We start from the raw sequence: 19017 nt of genomic DNA on the forward strand, positions 1-19017 counted from the left end.
TTTAAAATGCTATCTCACCCTAAATCTTGCAAAGCACCAAAAATGGTCGCGTAAAACTCTTCAATGACTACAACATGGTCTTTCGTTATATCGGCGCTCTCTTTTTAATCATGACCATGCAACAACAATAAGATGCCATCATATTTGATGATATCCTAAGTCAACAGTATCTTATCATCTTTTTATGGTTCCTTAGCAATGCACCGCATTGTGCTAGTTTCATCTCAAAGTACACATACATTATGTAAGCACTATGCAAACATGGCTTGTCTTCTAAACATAGTGTCATTAAGACAAAATCTCATTAGGGGCAAATCATCAAGCTTCTATCTTCTCCTTCTTCTTCTTTGTCTTCTTCATCTTCATCTACTTCTTCAGATTGAGTCTTCCTTTTGCTGTTGCGCGTACTCCCACAAAAGTTATCAAGGAAGCAATTCCAGCTGCTAGCTAGTGGGACATAAGCACATTGAGAGGAGCAGCTCTGGTGGTCTATGGTGACCATTACGCAAAACACAACGATCATAATGACGTTTACAGTACTTCGGCGATAAACCTTCAAAATGGTGTTTCTAAATTCCTCGCTTGTTATAGCTGTACATCTCGAAAAAATGATTTGTGCCCAGCGATCACCGAACAAGATAAGCCACGGCATGCACGCCAGCGCTCAGACCAATCATAATGAGCGAGCATGCATGCATATGCTGCATGCGGCTAACTCATCCTTGCTTAGTTTTGAGTAAACTTTAAGCATAAAACGTGTTGCTGCCGAGGTGCTGACATGCTGCGTACGTATATATGATCGAATTTGCATGATCTTTCCATTATTTGCAGTTAAGCATGTTCCTTAGTGTTTCCTCTGCGTTATTGCAGACGCAGTAGTACTGTACCGAGGTGTACAAAAGAACAGAAGAGGAAAGGAAAATACACTCTATGTTCCTAAATATAAGATGTTTGTCTTGTAGTATTTAGATTAGAAGCAGAGGTACTCCTCCGTCCCATAATATAAGACGTTTTTTGACACCAGTGTAGTGTCAAAAAACATCTTACATTATGGGACGGAGGGAGTACTTTGTAAATATAAGACGTTTCTAAATACTTTATCTGTCTTAAAATGTAAGATGTTTTTTGATACTTTGACAGTGTCAAAAAAACGTATTGCATTTCTGAACAGAGAGTATTTAGAAACAGAGGTCTACTGCTATTTTTTTTGTGGGAAGGTCTATAATGCTAATAAGCTTGTATCAGCGTGATGTGGGCGAAATGGTTTTATACAAACGCAGACCAGAGAGACACACAACCAATTTCAGGTGAGACAAAGGAAAGCAGAAATGGCCGAGTTTATAAAAATGCACGCTTTGATGCTCCTGGTTCCTATAAATAAGCCATCGGGCACACCACTCTGCCTGCACCAGCCACACACCCAACCAACCACCCCTAGCTACCACTTCAACCTGCACTGGTCTCTGCACACTCTCGGAGTTCAGCGTCGCTCGCAGATCAAAGAAGTCAAGTTCGTGTCACAGCGAGGAGCGTCGTCGGTGAGCGTGATCGGTCGGGAAATGGTGAAGAGCGCGCAGCAGCAGCCGCAGGGGGGGCTCGGCGGCGACGGCGGCAATGCGGTGGCGGCGAGGCAGGGCGGCGGCGGCGGCGGGAGGCAGCAGCAGCAGCAGTACAAGGGCGTGCGGATGCGGAGCTGGGGGTCGTGGGTGTCGGAGATCCGGGCGCCCAACCAGAAGACGCGCATATGGCTCGGCTCCTACTCCACCGCCGAGGCCGCCGCGCGCGCCTACGACGCCGCGCTGCTCTGCCTCCGGGGCTCCGCCGCCGACCTCAACTTCCCCGTGCACCTCCCCTTCCACGTCCCCGCCGGCGCCATGTCGCCCAAGTCCATCCAGCGCGTCGCCGCTGCCGCCGCCGCCAGTGCCAGCAGCAGCCCCCTGCAGCCTCCCCACACCATGGCCTCCTCTGCCTCCTGGCCCGGCGCCGCCCCGCCGTGCGGCTACGGCGACAACGCGTCGTCCTTCGGCTCCCCAGAGGACCGGTCCGCCCGCCACAGCAACGCCGACGACGACGAGACCATGGCGCACGGCGACGACGGCGTGGACTACGACGCGCTGGCGGACATCGACGCCTTCTTCCAGTCGCCCAAGTGCATGGACTACGCCATGATGATGGACCCGTGCAGCACCTTCTTCGCGCCGGCGCCCATGGCGCCCGTCGAGTGGGAGGAGGAAGGCGAGATCAGCCTCTGGAGCTTCTCCTCCTACAACTGATCGAGCTCAAATGCCAGCTCCGACCGAGAGCTTCGAGCTTCGAGCTTCGACTGGCCATGGAGGCCATTTCATGCTTCGACTGGTCAAATCACCACTAAGCAATTCCATCAACACTGACAGATTAATTACTCAACTACCACTACGAGTGACCAAGAATTGGTCACGGTAAAAATAATCGCAGGCCATGATCAATTCTTACTTCATGGCCTCGCGAAGAATGATGATTAATTATTATTTCATTCATATTCCGTAGCTAAATATAATATACTAGTACCACTGGCGTACTAGTAGTACGTATCCGTACAAGGCCAATTATGCATTTGTGGGGGAGGTCTGATGGAGCTACATGTTTTAAGGCAGCTTCCATGGAGCCAACTCCCTTCAATTAGTTTACATGTGTACTAGTATGTGTAAAAGCTGTTTGTGCAAGTGTGCAAGCAATGGGTTATGATGATGAATTACCTCTTTAATTTTGCTTCGTTCTAGGTGAGTACTCTACATGTTCTAAAGTCAACCTTTTGGTTAGGAGACATGGCAGAAGAGTCACATTTTCTATTTGAAGAGAGTGAAATAGCCGTTCCAAAGTAGAGTTCTTTTCAAGAGAACCAACATCATAAGAAACCCCGGTAACTGAGTGTGGATTACTCTCAAAACACCCTAGCAATTGATGGCGGTTGGCTAATGTCACACATCACTTGTCGTGCCACTTTCTAGTTTGTGTCTTGATAAGTTCGGAAATATGCGAAATTTCGGAAATTTCACATTTTTAAGTTCTTTTGAATTTTGATTTTTTTAAATCCATTAAATTTTAACATATATTTTGGTGGTCTGAACCCGACTCAAAATTTCAGCGTTACAAGTACATTGGACCTCACTGCAATATGCAAAATTTAGGAAATTTCATTGGAACATCGTTGAATATTTGAACCGTGCTTTTTCCTACGTATATAGGATGCACCCGCTTCTTAGCCGCTTGCGGCAGCTACGAGGTTCATCTCCCACAAATTCTCAACAAAATCAAATAATTACACATTTTTATGGAGCCAGTTTTCCGCCAAACTAATGAAAAGGGGAAATTGGCGCATAAAATGTATGGCCTTCTAGAGCTTTTAGGCACATAGGACACACAGGGTTGTGAACTCCCTTTGACCATTAAGACGCGAGGATCCGCTTGTGAATTACCAACATAGGCAAATAGCTTGCATTTTGGCTTTATGTGAGCTTTCCGGATCTTCTAGTCCAAAACTCGGAGAAGCGACTCTTCAATTGGATCTCAACTATTGATCAACGCAAATATATCTGGAATCAACTTTTTTTTGAATGAAGGGGGTTTCCTCGCCCCAATTTTATTATAAATGAGGCAAAGCCTAGCAACATAAACTGTTTCCAGCTCTTGAGCCTGACTAAAGTAGCAGGGCCATGATAGGTACCAAGTTGATTTGAAACATAAAGCCTACAAGTGCAACATCAGCGGCCAAACATCAACATTACACATCTAACTGGAATGACATCCCAGAGCTCTGGTGAAAGGTTAATATAGGCCACAATATCCACTTGTAGGTGGAGTCATCTCCATGACATCCTCAGGAGCTCTCCTCTTTGCTGATCCAGGAGCAACAAGCATCTTCGCATCAACACAGAGTAAGAGTCATTACACAAGATCTGAATTGATGCAACACAGCGCTTACCCTTCTCAACGAAACCCTTACATCTTTCCAGACCAAGCGCTAGAAATGCATCTTGTTATAAACAATCCATAGGCTACATAAGGTAGCGACACATGACATGTTAGGAACATCCATCTTCTTAAAATTAAACCACATGAGACAAATATCATGAATTGATTCGGGAAGGGAAACTGAAAGATCTGAGCTACCACCTCCAAACAGCATGTGCGAAGTGGAACAAAACAAAAAGTGAGAAACAGATTCAGGTTCATTATGAACCATGCATGAAAAATATTCTACATGTTGTCTCTTACTCAAATTATCTCTAGTATAAGTATATGGTTGTGAGCTACCAACCATAAGAACACATGAAAATATGGTGGAACGGGGATTTCCCATAGCCATTTTCAGAAGGGAGCAGAAACCCCACCAAAGTTAATCATCTTATAACAGGACTTAGTGGAATAAATACTAGAGGCTTCAAATAACCAAATAGACCGACTATGATCAAGGTTGGGACCAAAAGGTTGCAATAAGGTTAAGAGTTCCTACCATTTACCCAAAAAAACCAACATCAACACACCTCATTATAGAAAATTTAAGGGTGGAAACATCCCAAAACTGAGCTATAGAGCAATCTTATTGTTGACGTATGTCAAAACATCCCAAAATTGAGTTTGGAGAGTGCTATCTCCCAACCAAATATCATGGCAAAAAACTGATGTTTATTCCATTACCAAGAATCCTTTATAAAACGGCCTAACAACAACAAAAGCCCAAGTAATTCCTTTCCAAAAAGGGGAGCCACTTAGACAACACACCGGGTTAGCAGTGGTATACTTATAGTCAACAAAATATACCCCAACTCTTGTTAGCACTATGAAAATACCTCTTGGCCCAAGAAGCAAGCATGGCAAGATTGAAATCTCTAAAATTAGGTATACCCGCCCTACCAAATTATTTTTTGGGACACAAGCCCCCAATTTGTTAAGTGATATTTATGAACACCTCCAAGGTTACCCCACAAAAAGTGAGCCATTTGAGCGGAAATAACTTTGATAGCCCATTTAGGAAATTAAATATAGACATTAGGTACATAAGTATACTAGCAATGCAAGTCCTAAGCAAGACAAGCTTCGCCTCATAACTGAGTAATCTGCCCCTCCAGCCACAAATTCTCTTGGTAATCTTGTCAATAATGGGCTGAATACTTTCTCTACGTAATTCAAGATAGTGCAAAGGTACCCCTAGGTATTTCAAAGGGAAATCACTGTTTTGCAAACAAAAAATGTATGTTTAAATAGAACATTGGCAACTTCCTCCTCCGCATGAATTCTAAGCAAATCACATTTGTTAAATAAAAAATTCATCCCCGAAAAGGTTACCAAAACAGGAAAGCAACCATTTAACATTCGTGGCATTTTCTATAGTAGGTTTATGAAAGAGAAGAGTACCATCAGTATAGTGCAAGCTAGTGACACTACCAGGAACAACATTGGGTAGAACACCAGAAATAATACCAACATTGGCAACTTTGGCTAGCATCCTGGAATCAACTTTATTCTTTTCGGTCTTTCAATCTCAAATGCATGCCATGCATGCTACTCCCTCCGTTTCTAAATATAAGTCTTTTGAGAGATTTCAATATGAAGTTATGAACTACATACAGACGCATGTAGACGTATTTTAGAGTGTAAATTCACTTATTTTGCTCCATATCTAGTCCATATTGAAATATCTAAAAAGACTTATATTTAGGAACGGAGGGAGTATTTTATAAAATTAAGCATTTTCATGGGAGTGAAAGTGATGGATCATGATGTACATTTTCATGTGAGAAAAAAAATGATGTACACTTTTCTATAGTCATGTCCAGGGCATTGTCATTGTATTTATATCAACAAGCATTGCCATTTTACTAGTGCATTTGTGGTAGCATGATGTGATTACATAGTCCATGCATAGGTTACGGGATGTCTTCATGTGGTGAGCTAGGGGGTGGCTTCTCCGGCGGATGCCCGCGGATCCATGGTTGGCAACGAGTCACAGATTAAGGATGGCGACACGATGGCGTCGCTCAGGGTGGCTCCGGCGTGCACAGATCTGCCGCCGGGTTGCTAGCAGTGGCTCAACAAAGCGAGGTATTGTCCGGTGGCTCGCGATTATGGTTGGCGCGGTGGATGGCAGAGGTCAGCTTTTGCTCGTCGATTGGCTTGGCTTGGGCGCAAGGTCTGGTCGATTTGCGGCTGACTTGTTTTGATGCGGGTGCGTCTGTTGTTCGTTGGTTCTTTCCGGGTGGAAACCTAGTGCTGACCTTAGTCGGTGTCGGTGCCGGCGGCGACCTCGGACATCATCCTCCTCCTTGGAGGCGTCACCGTGGAACTCCAACCTCTTTGTTAACCCAAATCCTTGGGTTTTTCGGGTGAAAATCAAGCTCTAGCTTTGGCCCAATTGAGCGAAAACGGTGCCTCATTGTTTCCCCTCTTGGGGGCGTTGCCTTTGGAGGCCTAGCCCGCGTATGATGGTCATGCTATTTGTCTTGCTATTTTGGTCTCGTCGGCAGGGTGGAGGAAGGGTGGAGGAAGTCGAGGCGGCGGCCTCGATTTTGCTGGTTGGATGCGGAGGTGGCGGCCCGGGACTACAGTGCGACAGTGGCCCTATGAGGTGGGGCCGTGGCTTTGCTCTGTGTTGGTGCCATTTCGACGCTTTGTGGGTGGCGTGGTCTGTCATGCTTGTGTGTGTGTTTTGCATGATTGTGCCTTTATATTTCCTACTTATAAAGGTTGGAGTTGATGGTGAGCTCACTCGTGGGACCAACATCCCTCACCAATAAAGAAATGCACCATTATCCACATGCGGGACTAGCAAGCTTCCAAGAGACATAAAATAACAATTGCACTTTTACTCACATGTGGGATCTAAAACAAATTAACAAGTACACTACTACTTTCACACTTGAAGAATGCACAAATAACAAAATGCAAAAATGTGACTCCAACTCAAAATTATGCTCTCATAATTTCGTTTCGTAGCAACGCACGAGCATCATGCTAGTCAATCATATGGTCGGAGTTTTTGCACGATTGTCCCTTAATCAACCATGTGGTCGTGGGTTAGCGCACAATTTTCCCTTAATCAATCATATGGCATGTGTGTGTGTGTCAGGTTTTTGGCCGGTTATCCCTGATTAACCGGACAATTCTTTTCTTCTTAATGAAATGCAGAAACCCATGTCTCTCTAGAGGTGTCATCGAAAAAAATATCACGAGATCAACCATGTATTGATGCCTCATGGAGTGCATTAGTCCGCAATGAAGTACTCTCTCCATATGGATTCATTAGGTCATACTAGCAAAAGAGCTCGTGCGTTGCAACGGGAGAAAAAACACAACACACTCTTAACCGAACAATCATCACTCAAGACCACAATAGGTCCATCTCCTTTATTTTAGCGACACATCATATATGTGTTGCAGCTTATCTTTCTTCTCACCCTTGCCGGCGATGGCCTTAGTGTTCACACAAACCAAAACATGTTTGAATGTGGTTAATCCTAAGACGTCTCTCTCTCTCTCTCTCTCTCTCTCTCTCTCTTTCTCTCTCTCTCGATCAGAAATCTGTTGTTTTCCCCTGCGATGTATTCAGAGGTATGCATCTGTAGTTCTCGATGTTTTCTTTTCCCTATATGACTATAGTGGGTGTTTATTTGCAACCAGGATCGCCGCCTGTACGAAAGAAAAATGGATCGTGCGCTATAGTTATAAGTTTGCTTCCAAAACAATATCTAAAAAATATTTAACAGGTAAAATTAACATCATATTCAGATATCACACATTTTTCTAATCAAATTTCATATATAAGATGTTAAAATCGGAGTTACGGTATAAAAGATACGTATAATTTAGAAAATCATTTGTTTGACTTAAATATCTTCCAAAATAATATTTGTAAATACTTAACAGGTTAAAATAATCTTATATTCATATTCTACATATTTTTCTAATCAAATTTCATATATAATATGTTTAAATCGGAGTTACGGTTTAAAAGATATGGATGGTTTAGAAAATCATTTGTTTGACTTAAATAAGATCCGCGGATGGAATATCTAAAAAGTCAGGGGGGTTTTCGAAAAACTGTAAAATAACGGTTCAGTGCGACTTAAATCCGGACTGCGGGTTGATTTCATGAAAACGCAGGGGCTTTTTTGCAAAACGGTGCGACGGACGGCACAAACCGTACGTGCTTTATTATTAGGCAGAGAATTGTATTTTGCTATATTTGAAAAGTAAAATGTGAGTTGCATGTCATAAGAATTGTATGGCCGGATCCATATTTTCAATTTTTTTTTCAATGATAGTACTATTTTTACGGCATATGACTTATATTTTGCTAGTTAAATTCGTACAGTCAAAATGTGGCATAAAATACGAGGGGACTAATAAATCCTGATGAAGCGATTACTAGTACAGTTTTCTTATTTCTTAAATGCAGTGGAGACCTAATCTACGGGGTAATTCCCCTGATTCCCGCGAGAGTTGAACTGCTCACTGAATCCATGTGAGCTGAGATCGATGCTGCGGTCACTATCGAGTAGGGCTCCCAGTCAAAAGCAACAGAACGGAGCTTCCTCTCGCTGTCATGTAAAACAGCTGGCTATCAATCGGAGCATCCATCGGACACGAGGAGGAAAGCAAGGTAAAAGAAAAAAAAAAGACAATATTTTCCAAAGTGTATGGATTGCGGTTCGGGTCCCGACCGTATATGCGCTGCCCGCACCCGACCCGCCTCGCCCATAGCCGCAGCCGCGCATCCGACACGCCCCCAGCTCTAGCAGTCCCGGCTTTCCCTGCTCGCCTCGCAGTCGCCGCCGCCGCCGCCAGCCATGGGTCGCACCAAGGACGAGCTCCTCGCGCGCCTCGAGGTCCGTACTCTCTCGCTCCCTGCGTTCCCCGCTTGCCTCTCCCTCGCGTCGCTCGCTCCTGGTCGTGGAGATCGGCTGGATTGGGCCCCCCTTCTCCTCGCCGGTGCCCCCCTGGTTGTAGCGCCGGCGAGGTGCCGCCGTCGATACTGATTTAGTGCGGAAGCTAGCCGGGTCACAAATCGTGGCGCCAGAAGGTGTCGTTAATTGCTGAATTTAGTTTCGCGGTGTCAGCCCAGGGGTTAGGGTTTTAAATCCAAGCGCAGAATCGACTAGCCATATTGCATGACCACGACAATATGTCGCGTCCCCCAGTGTTATAATGCTTGGTCTCTAGCCGTCCAACCTACGATGAAGCTAGGGCTAAGCTTTGGTGTCTTGTTTTTATACAGGAGCTTAAGATTGATTTCAAGCGCTACGACCACCCGGTTGTGCTGACGGTCGAGGAACAGGTTTGTATTTTCTTCTTCTTCTGTCATGGCCTCCTATTGATATAGTGTGATTGCTAACTGAACTTTTGATATGACAGGCCAAACATGTGGGAAGTTTTGGAGGTGCTTTGACCAAGAATCTGCTTCTGAAGGTATGTGTGTCGGCAACTAATGGGCGGGCTAATTATAGAGAGCCCAATAGATGTGTATCTATTCGTGTATTGATATGAGTTGTGGGTTTCAGGACAAGAAGCATCGCTTGTACATTGTTTCTGCACTTGCTGACACCAAAGTTGACATGAAAAGTAGGTGAATCTCCTGACGATTACAGTTTTTTGTTGCTTACTTGGGCATCAGGCCAATTAATCTGTTTTCTCTAAAATTACCAGTTCTGTCCCAGCGTCTTGGCTTGGGAAAAGGTGGTGTGCGAATGGCTCCTGAGGAGAATTTGCGTCAAGTGCTTCAGGTCTGCCTGTTTATGATGCTGTTGTAGGCACCACTGTTCTTCTTGGTTCCATAATTTTGGATCTTAGGTGGCATAAGTACTTCCCTGGTAGTTTGTGAGGTTCACTGAAAAAACTGTCAAGAAGGGATGATACAATATTTTACTTAATTTAGAAGATCCTTTCATTGTTTAAACTGCCATCGTTACAACATGTGTGTGCCGTAATGTTGTTTACCATTGGAGGTTTACTTTCTTCAAGTATGAGAATTTGAAAAAAAAAAACCTTTACTTCTACAGTTAATAGCTTTGAGCTCAGAAAGCAAGATGTCTCGAAATCACATCATTTGTTAGTCAGTACTAAATTGACTTAATGCATAATTACGTATACAATGCACCCTACTTGTTGGTTAGCTCACTTGTTCCACTTCAAAAATTTATGCTTTTTTTGCTCCTTGATTATGCCCAGGTACCGTTAGGATGTGTTACTCCGTTTGCGCTATTCAATGAGTCCGCGAGGTATGGTGGCTTGCTTTGACTGTACCATTCCCTCTCCCTCTGCTAGCCATAATCTTGTTTCTACTTTCAAGCCATAATTTTGACAGATTGATAGGGATGGTGAGAGCTGTCCAATTCCTGCTTCCCTAAACAGTAAATGGTTCATCGCTATGATGTTCCGCGCCATTATTTCATCATGAGCATGGCAAACCTTTCTACTCCATTCCCCATGGTTAAGTTTGAATATTAGGAACCTGCTGAAATATTTAAAGCCATATGCAAGCTTATTTCGATGTGCTTTGTTTTTTGTGTGTTCAGTTACTGTTTGATAGGTATCTTTATTCTTATTGCGTTCCCCAGTAATATGTTGTTACCGATTCATGCAATTTATGGCAGTGCCGTCTCATTATTACTGGACCAAGGGTTCAAGTCTAAACAGAGCTGCTACTTCCATCCACTGACAAATGATGTGACTATTGGTATGACAGATACTACCATCACTTCCTTCACTTAAAATGTTTCATCACTTTCATGTATTATTGTTAATAAATACATACTACAGTTACTGAATCACACACTGTTGTGTTGCCTTCCCATGATGCCGCACTTGTGCGAAGGTTGCACAGATGATGCTTCTTTACCTGGCTAATATTATGCGCTCTGCAAACAATTAAGGGACACTTAACACCAAAATCTTTGATTTATGTACTTGCTAATTCCTGATTACTTCATCTCAGCCCTCAGTTCAAGCAACCTGGACAAGTTTCTCCTCTCCATTGGGAAGCAACCAGCTTATGTAGACTTGGAGGTCATCTTTGGATCATCAGTCTATGATTTCTTAGAAATAATTGAGAGCGACTAACATTATTGTTTTGGTTCAGGCCTCACCAGTGGTAGGTAAAGATAATCCCCCTGATCTAGCAGATCTTGTGCCTTCTGGTGCACTCTGTTCCTCAGAAGAATCAGTTGAGAATCCGACTCCTAAAGATGCTCCTCAAGTCAACGTACCCAAACAGAAAACGTGTCTACCAGGTGAGTATTGACATGTAACATCTTCGTCATTGTACTCACTCATTTTTGCAGTTTCAGTTTTATGGTGTTCTATTGAATCAACCAAATTTATTTGACTTGGCCTGTTGGTCATCTTGCTATGCCTGCCGTTGATTGGTGTAGTTGTTAATGAGTGCGAGCAAAGCATTTTTGTAGCATGTACTAAAAAATAACATGGAGATACGTGATGGTACTTTGTAGCACAAGTATCATAGTTAGTCATGCTGAGAAATCTGAAGTTCTGAACTATGCCCAAGTCATGTTCGGAAATCTGAAGTTCTGAACTATGCCTAGGAGCATGACATTAAAAAAAAATGAACAGACACTTGATATGGCTGTAGAACTAGGGTTGAGAGCTGCTAAGACAATGTTTGTTGCTGCCATCAGAGCAAACAAGCACCCTGTTTATCATAGACCATTGTCTGGCTACCAGCAAGAGAATACACCACCTGTCACACATTTTTTATCAGGATAGAGACAAACCAACAGTAGCACGTCAATTATAATTTTCTAGGATGGGAATACTGAATACTGTACAGGGAGTAAACATCATTTTTCGTTCCTTATTGTTTATCCAAAGCTTTTAGATATCCATCATATATTTATAAGCTTTATGGAGCTTTCCAAGTTTCAACTTTCAACGGTAAATATGACATGGCATGTTCTTCATCAGAAGTGAAGGCTAAGCCCAAAGTTCAGAACAAGGGTGCAGAAAGTTCAGAGAGTAAAGTTCCTACTAATAATGGCGCAAATGTTGAGATATTTGCAAGTGATGTGCTTGAGGTCATCTTCCCATTGTTCCTGTCTGAGGTAATCCAGTGACCTTACCATGTTAGCTTTCTATATGATGCCTGCCCCTTGTGTTGATAAGTATTCTCTTGCAGACATCAAAGAAATTGAATATTAAACAGGAAGAGCTTACTCAAATTTTAAAATTAGATGACTTTAAACGACGAGCTGCTCCAGATCTGGAGAGTGCAACGGTTAGTTTCTCTTGTGATATTTGTTAGTAGTTAGCAGTTCTTAGTAATATCTTGAAGCGAGCATAGAGTAGAGAGAATTGAATCTCCTGGTAGAAGTACATCTCATTATGCTTCTTCCATGGAAAAATCCCAATGTTAGCTTGAAAGGCTCACTCATGCCCAAGTTACCTCCGTCCTTTTGCAGTTGTGCTAAAAGGCTATATGATGAATTAACCTGATATCTCCTCGAGACCTGTGAACATTTGCAGTGATCTGCTGATCGAAGATTAACCTCCTGGTGTCTGAATTATATTTATGAAAAATCATTTGGTGTCGCAAGATAAAATTAGCTCCCCTTGCTTGTATGATTTAGTGGTAGTATTATTGCAGTTTAGATTTCGATTAACCTGATCCAGAATGCTAATTTGCCCCTATATAATACTTTCTCCGTCCCGGAATTACTTGTCGCTCAACTGGATGTTTCCAGACGTATTTTAGTGCTAGATACATCCGCTTGAGCGTCAAGTAATTCCGAACGGTGGGAGTATAACAAATAAACATGTGGAGATCGTTTTGATGATATTTGGTGCATAATGTATATGTTGCGACGGCAGATGTCTAATGCAAATGTTTTTAATGCAGAATATGTTCAAAAACATGGCATACAGTGCAGGATTTCACGCTGGCTTCGATACCATGCTCAAGTCGGGTTTAGGTGGGATGCCCTCTCGGAAATAGTGGGTTAATTCGATATAGAAGACTGTGAGTTGATTCAGTCAATTTTTGTATGCCCCTTGGTGTAAAATCAAATCATACCATATAGTACTTATTATGTTGAATGATTCGATTGAATGTATCACCTTAAGCCATTGTGATTGCTTTCACGTTTTGCTTCGAGATTACCTGCGCATATTGCTTCAGCCGCTAGATAAATCTAAAAAATGAAAATCATACTCTGTATCGTTTACTTTTTGAGTGGGAGATTACATTTTGGCCGTTGTTTGCACGATTACATTCTCCTATTTAATTTCCAGTGTGCTCTGCTTCTCCAGTACATCCACCATTGACGTTGAACTCGCTGAATATTTACAGGGCCCGTCCTGCTTTACCTGCCATTAACGACAACCAGCGAAATGTTGAGTCAGTAAGCGTGTGTTTGCAGGGGCAGTTTTCTGATGATTTGCAAGCACGGCATTGATCAGATGACTTAACTGAGCAAACACGTTCAGGTTGTCTTTGGCGTAGTGACTGGCATCCCAGCTGGAGACGGCTAGAGAAGAAACAGAGAGCGCCACCACGCGTAGAAAGCTGGAAGAAAAATTCAAAAACAGACGAACAACTTAAAACAAGCATGCTATTATATAGTTGAAAAAAGAAACCAAGAATGCAAATAAACTCTTTATCTGTTGTTCCATTTAGGATTATTGTTAGGAGTACATTAGAGTTGTCAGTTATCACAGCAGGTCTTGTTAGGCGAAGAAGGAGAAGAAGAAAACGCAAGTGGCCACGAGAACGAAAGACTGGAGGGCCGACAGGTCATTACCGCCGGCGTCGCCATCCTCGGGCCTGCCGTGCCCGTGCGCGCGCCGGCCGTACTCCCACCCGTCGTCCGGGTCCTCCGTCCCGCGCGCCGGCGCCATCCACGACAAGGGCCCCCACCTCACCGTCGTCGCCGGCTCCCTCTCCCTGTCTCTGTTTCTTGCACCGTTGCTGCCGCTGGCGCGGCGTGTGCTGGAGGCGGCGGCGGTGCCGGGCAGCTTGAAGCGGCAGACGGGGCACGAGTTGTGGAGGCGGAGCCATGGCACGATGCAGTCCGAGTGGTACACGTGCTTGCACGGCAGCTGCCGCGCCGCCTCCCCGAGCTCGAACTCCTCCTTGCACACGGGGCACTGCGACCCGCCGTCGTCCGACAGGTGCTGCGTGGCGATCCGCACCGTCGGGAGCGAGTCGATGGCCGACGTGGGCGCCGGGGCGGGGCCAGGGCGGTCGTTCTGGGTCAGCTCCTCCACGAGCCGGTTGAGGTCGCCCCCCGTGAAGTAGTCCCCCGGGTCGATGGCCGGCGGCGTGGACGGCCGCCGCGCCACCGGAGCCGGAGGCGGGGAGGGCACCCGCCGGCGAGGTGGGGGCGCCGGAGCCGGCGCGTGGACCCGCGTCGGCTCCCGCACCGGCGGAGGCAGCTGCCGGAACGGGCGTCCGGGCACAGAGGGCGCGGCGCCGTACACGACCCACCGGCGCGGGTTCCCGTCGTGGTAGTGCGGGTGCGCGTGCGGGTGCGGCGCGAAGTGGTGCGGGAAGTAGCCCGGAGGCGGGAGTGCCGGGCGCGGCGGCGGGTCGATCTCGTGGAGGAAGCGGCCGTAGCAGCGCGGGCAGAAGACGTCGGTGGCCGGGTAGGAGATGATGCGGAGTGCCCGCGCGCACTGGTAGCACCAGTACATGCGGCACGTCCGCTGCCGCACCTGGCCGCCGCCGCCGTACACGGGCATCATCGTCGCGTACACGGCCGGTGGTTTGATCGTCCCGCTAGGTGGAGTGCTGGCGAAGTCTTGGGAAGTCGACAGACGGATCGCGTCGTCGGAATGCATGGAGCGGCCGGGAGGGTTGCATGGTTTTAAAGGAAGGTCATGCGAGAGGTCGTGACACGGGCGGGAGTTAAAGGATGGCTTTGCGGGGAGAAGAAAGCGATTCTGCGGCGATCGTTCGCCAGTTTGGTTTGGTTTGGTTGGTGGTGTGCAAGGGAGGCCGTGCTGGCCGCGGGTGACTTGTGCGTGGTGCAAACCTCGGGGATGGGGGAGCTGGTTGCTTGCCGGCCAGGAGGAAGAGGAGGATGAAGGGCGGAGCGAGGAGGTGGCGGTGGCGGTGGCGGGAAGTAACTGTGGACGGCTCGGCTCGGTTTGGGGCGTGGAGGAGGGGAAGGAAGGAAACGCCGAGAGCAACCGAGCCAGCTCGCGCCCGCTCTGCTGAAACAGGCCAGGATGGGCTGAAGCCCAGAAATGGCTCTAGCCTTTGGGCCACCGCGGGAGGAGTGCCACGAACTACCGTATCAGCTTGCTCAAAAATAGAAAGGAAAAAGAAAACCGGATAAGGATCATAGTTTAAAAAACAGGCCGGACCACCGGTCGGACCAGAAAAATCCGGAACCGGCGGCCTCAGCGGTTTTATAAGCTAATAAGGCCGTTATGCAAACATACGGACAAAACCGGTCGAACCGGTCTTTTTTTTGGAGTCATGTGTGTTTAAATTATGGCTTGGTAATCGTATGTCACGGAGAGTAATTGAACCAATCATGGTATCAAATAATTATGTATTTATTGGTCTATGGAATTTCTTAAACGCGAATGTTGTATGATACCTTTCTTGTGTGAAATTTGTTCTCGAATCATTGATTGGTATACAAAATTATGGTATCAAATAATTATTCACCGCCTGTTCATAAAATTGCATAAACATGATTATCATATGACATGTCTATGTTTTGAAGATTGTATTTGCATCATCTATTTAATTTATTTAGCGACATTGTTGCCCGTTGCAACAATGAGCATTTTACCTGTCCACTGATTTTTTTAAGAGAAAAGTACATTTTCATCCCTCAACTTTACTGATAGTCTACAAATTGTCCCTCAACTCCAATACGAGGAATACCAAGCCCCTCGTTTATCAAAACCATCCACTTTTCATCCTTTGAGCTATTATGTATGTTTTTGTGCCGACATGGTTTTGACTGTTAACCATCCACTTTTCATCCTTTGAGCTATTATGTATGTTTTTGTGCCGACATGGTTTTGACTGTTAACCATCTACTTTTCATTCATTGGTGTATTACAGATGGTTTTTGTGCCGACATGGTTTTGACCGTTAACCGTCTACTTTTCATCCCCGGGGCTATTACGGATGGTTTTTGTGCCAACATGGTTCTGACCATTGTCCGTCTACTTTTCATCCTTGGGCTAGTACGATGGTTTTTGTGTTTTGACCGTTAACCGTCTACTTTTCAACCCTTGGGCTATCACAGATTGTTTATGTGCCGACATGGTTTTGACCGTCAACTGTGGAAATCATGCTGAGCTCCCAAGCAGTGAGAGGGGAAAGTGATCTCTGACGTAGTTATCTGAAGTGGATTCCCTCTACTGTAGTACATGCCGAACCTGCTAATTAGTGGGCAGGCGCATCAGCTGCGTGAACCCCCTCCAGCTTTCTTTCTGACCAAAGTACGGCTTTTCTTTGCACTACTTTTGAAGCATATCAGGAACACGAGCTTATGCATTGCTTTCTTTTCGCAGTAAAGAATATACGTCTTTCTGCTAAAGAGGATATATAAACTCATAATTCATAAGATCCTTGTTATCAATGCCAACTAGGTCTACTTTGCTAAAACATGAAAATCATGTCAACACCACAAAATTGGTGAGGAATAGTCTGCGAAATGGGACAAAAATCAAATGCAAGTTAGGCGACCTCCTCGTAAGCGCATGTTGGGTTTCCTCAAACTTGGAATTGGAATTGCCCCAGAGCCCCAAAGCGATGAGAAATAGCCTACGAAACGGGTCACAATCATAAAAAGCTACCAGTTTAGGTGACCTCCCCGTAAGCGCACCTCATGCCTCCCCCCCTAGATGGGGAAACCATCCTAGGATCCCAAAGGGTGAGCAATAGAAATAATACTATTGGACTTCTATTTTGAAAGAGAAGATTCCCATGGTATAATTTTTGTAACATATAGTTTTATTTTATTAGTTACATTTATAGTTGGATGGAAGGAGTTAGTATTTTTTTTGGTGATACTGCATGTGCTTCTTTAAATGACTGGTCAAAATAGGGAATTCAATCAACCATTATAACAAGTGTGAAACACAAAAATATTGCAGGGTGTAACACTCATTAAAGGGACACGGAGTATCTTAGGTTGAGCTCAAATAAGCTCGAGTGAACAGTAAAATATGGAAAAAAACTAAAAAATAATCTGAATTATTTTGGGGGCAAACATTGACAAATGTTTTGAGTGATTAAATAGTTTTATCATGAAATAACATTCATGGAAGTCGTGGCAAAAACAATAACAACAAAATTAGTGGTCCAAAAAAGCTATTTTCGAAAGCATTTTGGTGCATTGATTTTGTTTTTTTGGCACAACTTCCACGAGTTAAAAAACTTCTAACATTTGTTTACAGAGGGAGTAACATTCAACAAGTCTTACAATCCCCATGGCTTCCATATCCAGATAATAAATTTGTAGAGGACAAGTTAGGATTTGTAAATGCCAGAAACACTAATTAAAACATAAAACCTGAGCAATTTGTGTACCAATCCAGAGCAAAAAGAATCAGATCAAAAGCACGTTTCTGTGAATTATGAAAATTATTTTCTTGGGCGCAAAAGTTTCTGATTTTCAGCAGGATCAACACAACTATCACCGTAAGCTATCCTAAAGGTTTAACTTGGCACAAACACTAATTAAAACATAAAACCACATCTAACCAGAGGCTAGATGAATTATTAATTACTAAACAAGAACAAAAAGCAAAGAACAAAAATAAAATTGGGTTGCGTCCCAACAAGCGCTATTGTTTAACACCCTTAGCTAGGCATAAAAACGCGAATAGATCTAAGTATTGTTATCTTTGGTATGCAATCCATAAGTGGCTCTCATAATAGATTCATATCGCAATATAATTTTCTTCCTAGGAAAGTGTTCCATACCTTTCCTTAATGGAAATTGGAATCTAATGTTTCCTTCTTTCATATCAATAATTGCACCAATCGTTCTAAGGAAAGGTCTACCAAGAATAATAGGACATGTAGGATTGCAATCTATATCAAGAACAATAAAATCTACGGGCACAGAATTCCTATTTGCAACAATAAGAACATCATTAATCATTCTCATAGGTTTCTTAACAGTGGAATCAGCAAGATGCAAATTTAAAGAACAATCATCAAATTCACGAAAATATAACACACCACACAAAGTTTTTGGAATTGTGAAAACACTAGCACCCAAATCACACAAAGCATGACATTCATAATCTTTAATCTTAATCTTAATAGTACGTTCCCACTCATCATAAAGTTTTCTAGGGATAGAAACTTCTAATTAAACTTTTCTTCAAAAGATTACATCATAGCATCAACGATATGTTTAGTAAAATCTTTGTTTTGATTATAAGCACGAGGAGAATTCAACACGGATTGCAAAAAGGAAATACAATCTATTAAAGAACAATTATCATAATTAAATTCCTTGAAATCCAAAAGAGTGGGTTCATTGCTACTTAAAGTCTTGACCTCTCCAATCCCACTTTTATCAATTTTTACATCTAGATCCAAAAACTCTGAATCATTGGGACGCCTTTTAACTAAAGTTGACTCATCTCCAGTCCCATCTTTATCAAGATTAATATTGGAAAACAAAGATTCAATAGGAGTCACATCAATCACTTTTAGATCTTCATCATTATTATCACGAAAACTAGAAGAACACACTTTTACAAAACAATCATTTTTAGCACGCATCTTAGCGGTTCTTTCTTTGACTCATCAATGGAAATTCTCATGGCTTTGAGAGACTCATTGATATCATGCTTAGGTGGAATAGATCTAAGTTTCAAAGAATCAACATCAAGAGAAATTCTATCCATGTTCCTAGCAAAATCATCAATCTTGAGAAATTTTTCTTCAATCAAAGCATTAAAATTCTTTTGCGAACTCATAAATTCTTTAACATTATTCTCAAAATCAGAGGGCATCTTATTAAAATTTCCATAGGAATTGTTGTA

At 43.7% G+C, this 19017-nt stretch overlaps 3 protein-coding genes across 5 annotated transcripts; 2 read left to right on the top strand and 1 right to left on the bottom strand.

Moving 5' to 3' along the window:
* Positions 1-1421: 1421 nt before the first annotated feature.
* LOC119323910 (ethylene-responsive transcription factor ERF014-like) lies at positions 1422-2763 on the top strand. The gene has a single exon (XM_037597628.1). It carries the CDS (start codon positions 1560-1562, stop codon positions 2271-2273), a length of 714 nt encoding a protein of 237 aa, XP_037453525.1. The 5' UTR covers positions 1422-1559; the 3' UTR covers positions 2274-2763.
* Positions 2764-8728: 5965 nt separating this feature from the next.
* Positions 8729-13126, top strand: LOC119323460 (prolyl-tRNA synthetase associated domain-containing protein 1-like). 2 transcript variants are annotated; one of them, XM_037597129.1, is made up of 12 exons: positions 8729-8864; positions 9254-9313; positions 9391-9444; positions 9537-9597; positions 9682-9758; positions 10204-10253; positions 10629-10711; positions 10970-11040; positions 11114-11264; positions 11959-12092; positions 12167-12265; positions 12887-13126. In XM_037597129.1, exons 1-12 carry the CDS (start codon positions 8826-8828, stop codon positions 12980-12982), a joined length of 975 nt encoding a protein of 324 aa, XP_037453026.1. In that variant the 5' UTR covers positions 8729-8825; the 3' UTR covers positions 12983-13126. The 2 variants fall into 2 exon arrangements, with proteins under 2 accessions (XP_037453026.1, XP_037453025.1); XM_037597128.1 differs by having other exon boundaries at positions 8730-8864; positions 11956-12092.
* Positions 13127-13179: 53 nt separating this feature from the next.
* On the bottom strand, positions 13180-15177 carry LOC119323459 (E3 ubiquitin-protein ligase RZF1-like). Of its 2 annotated transcripts, XR_005156304.1 has the most exons (3): positions 13788-15177; positions 13457-13552; positions 13180-13353 (listed from the first exon to the last, which is right to left on the bottom strand). XR_005156304.1 is itself a non-coding variant. In XM_037597127.1 (2 exons), exons 1-2 carry the CDS (start codon positions 14824-14826, stop codon positions 13515-13517), a joined length of 1077 nt encoding a protein of 358 aa, XP_037453024.1. In that variant the 5' UTR covers positions 14827-15177; the 3' UTR covers positions 13180-13514. The 2 variants fall into 2 exon arrangements, 1 of the variants encoding a protein (XP_037453024.1); XM_037597127.1 differs by having other exon boundaries at positions 13180-13552.
* Between the last annotated feature and the right edge of the window lie 3840 nt (positions 15178-19017).

This window comes from Triticum dicoccoides, chromosome 6B, assembly GCF_002162155.2.
Source record: "Triticum dicoccoides isolate Atlit2015 ecotype Zavitan chromosome 6B, WEW_v2.0, whole genome shotgun sequence".
Taxonomy (NCBI): Eukaryota; Viridiplantae; Streptophyta; class Magnoliopsida; order Poales; family Poaceae; genus Triticum; species Triticum dicoccoides.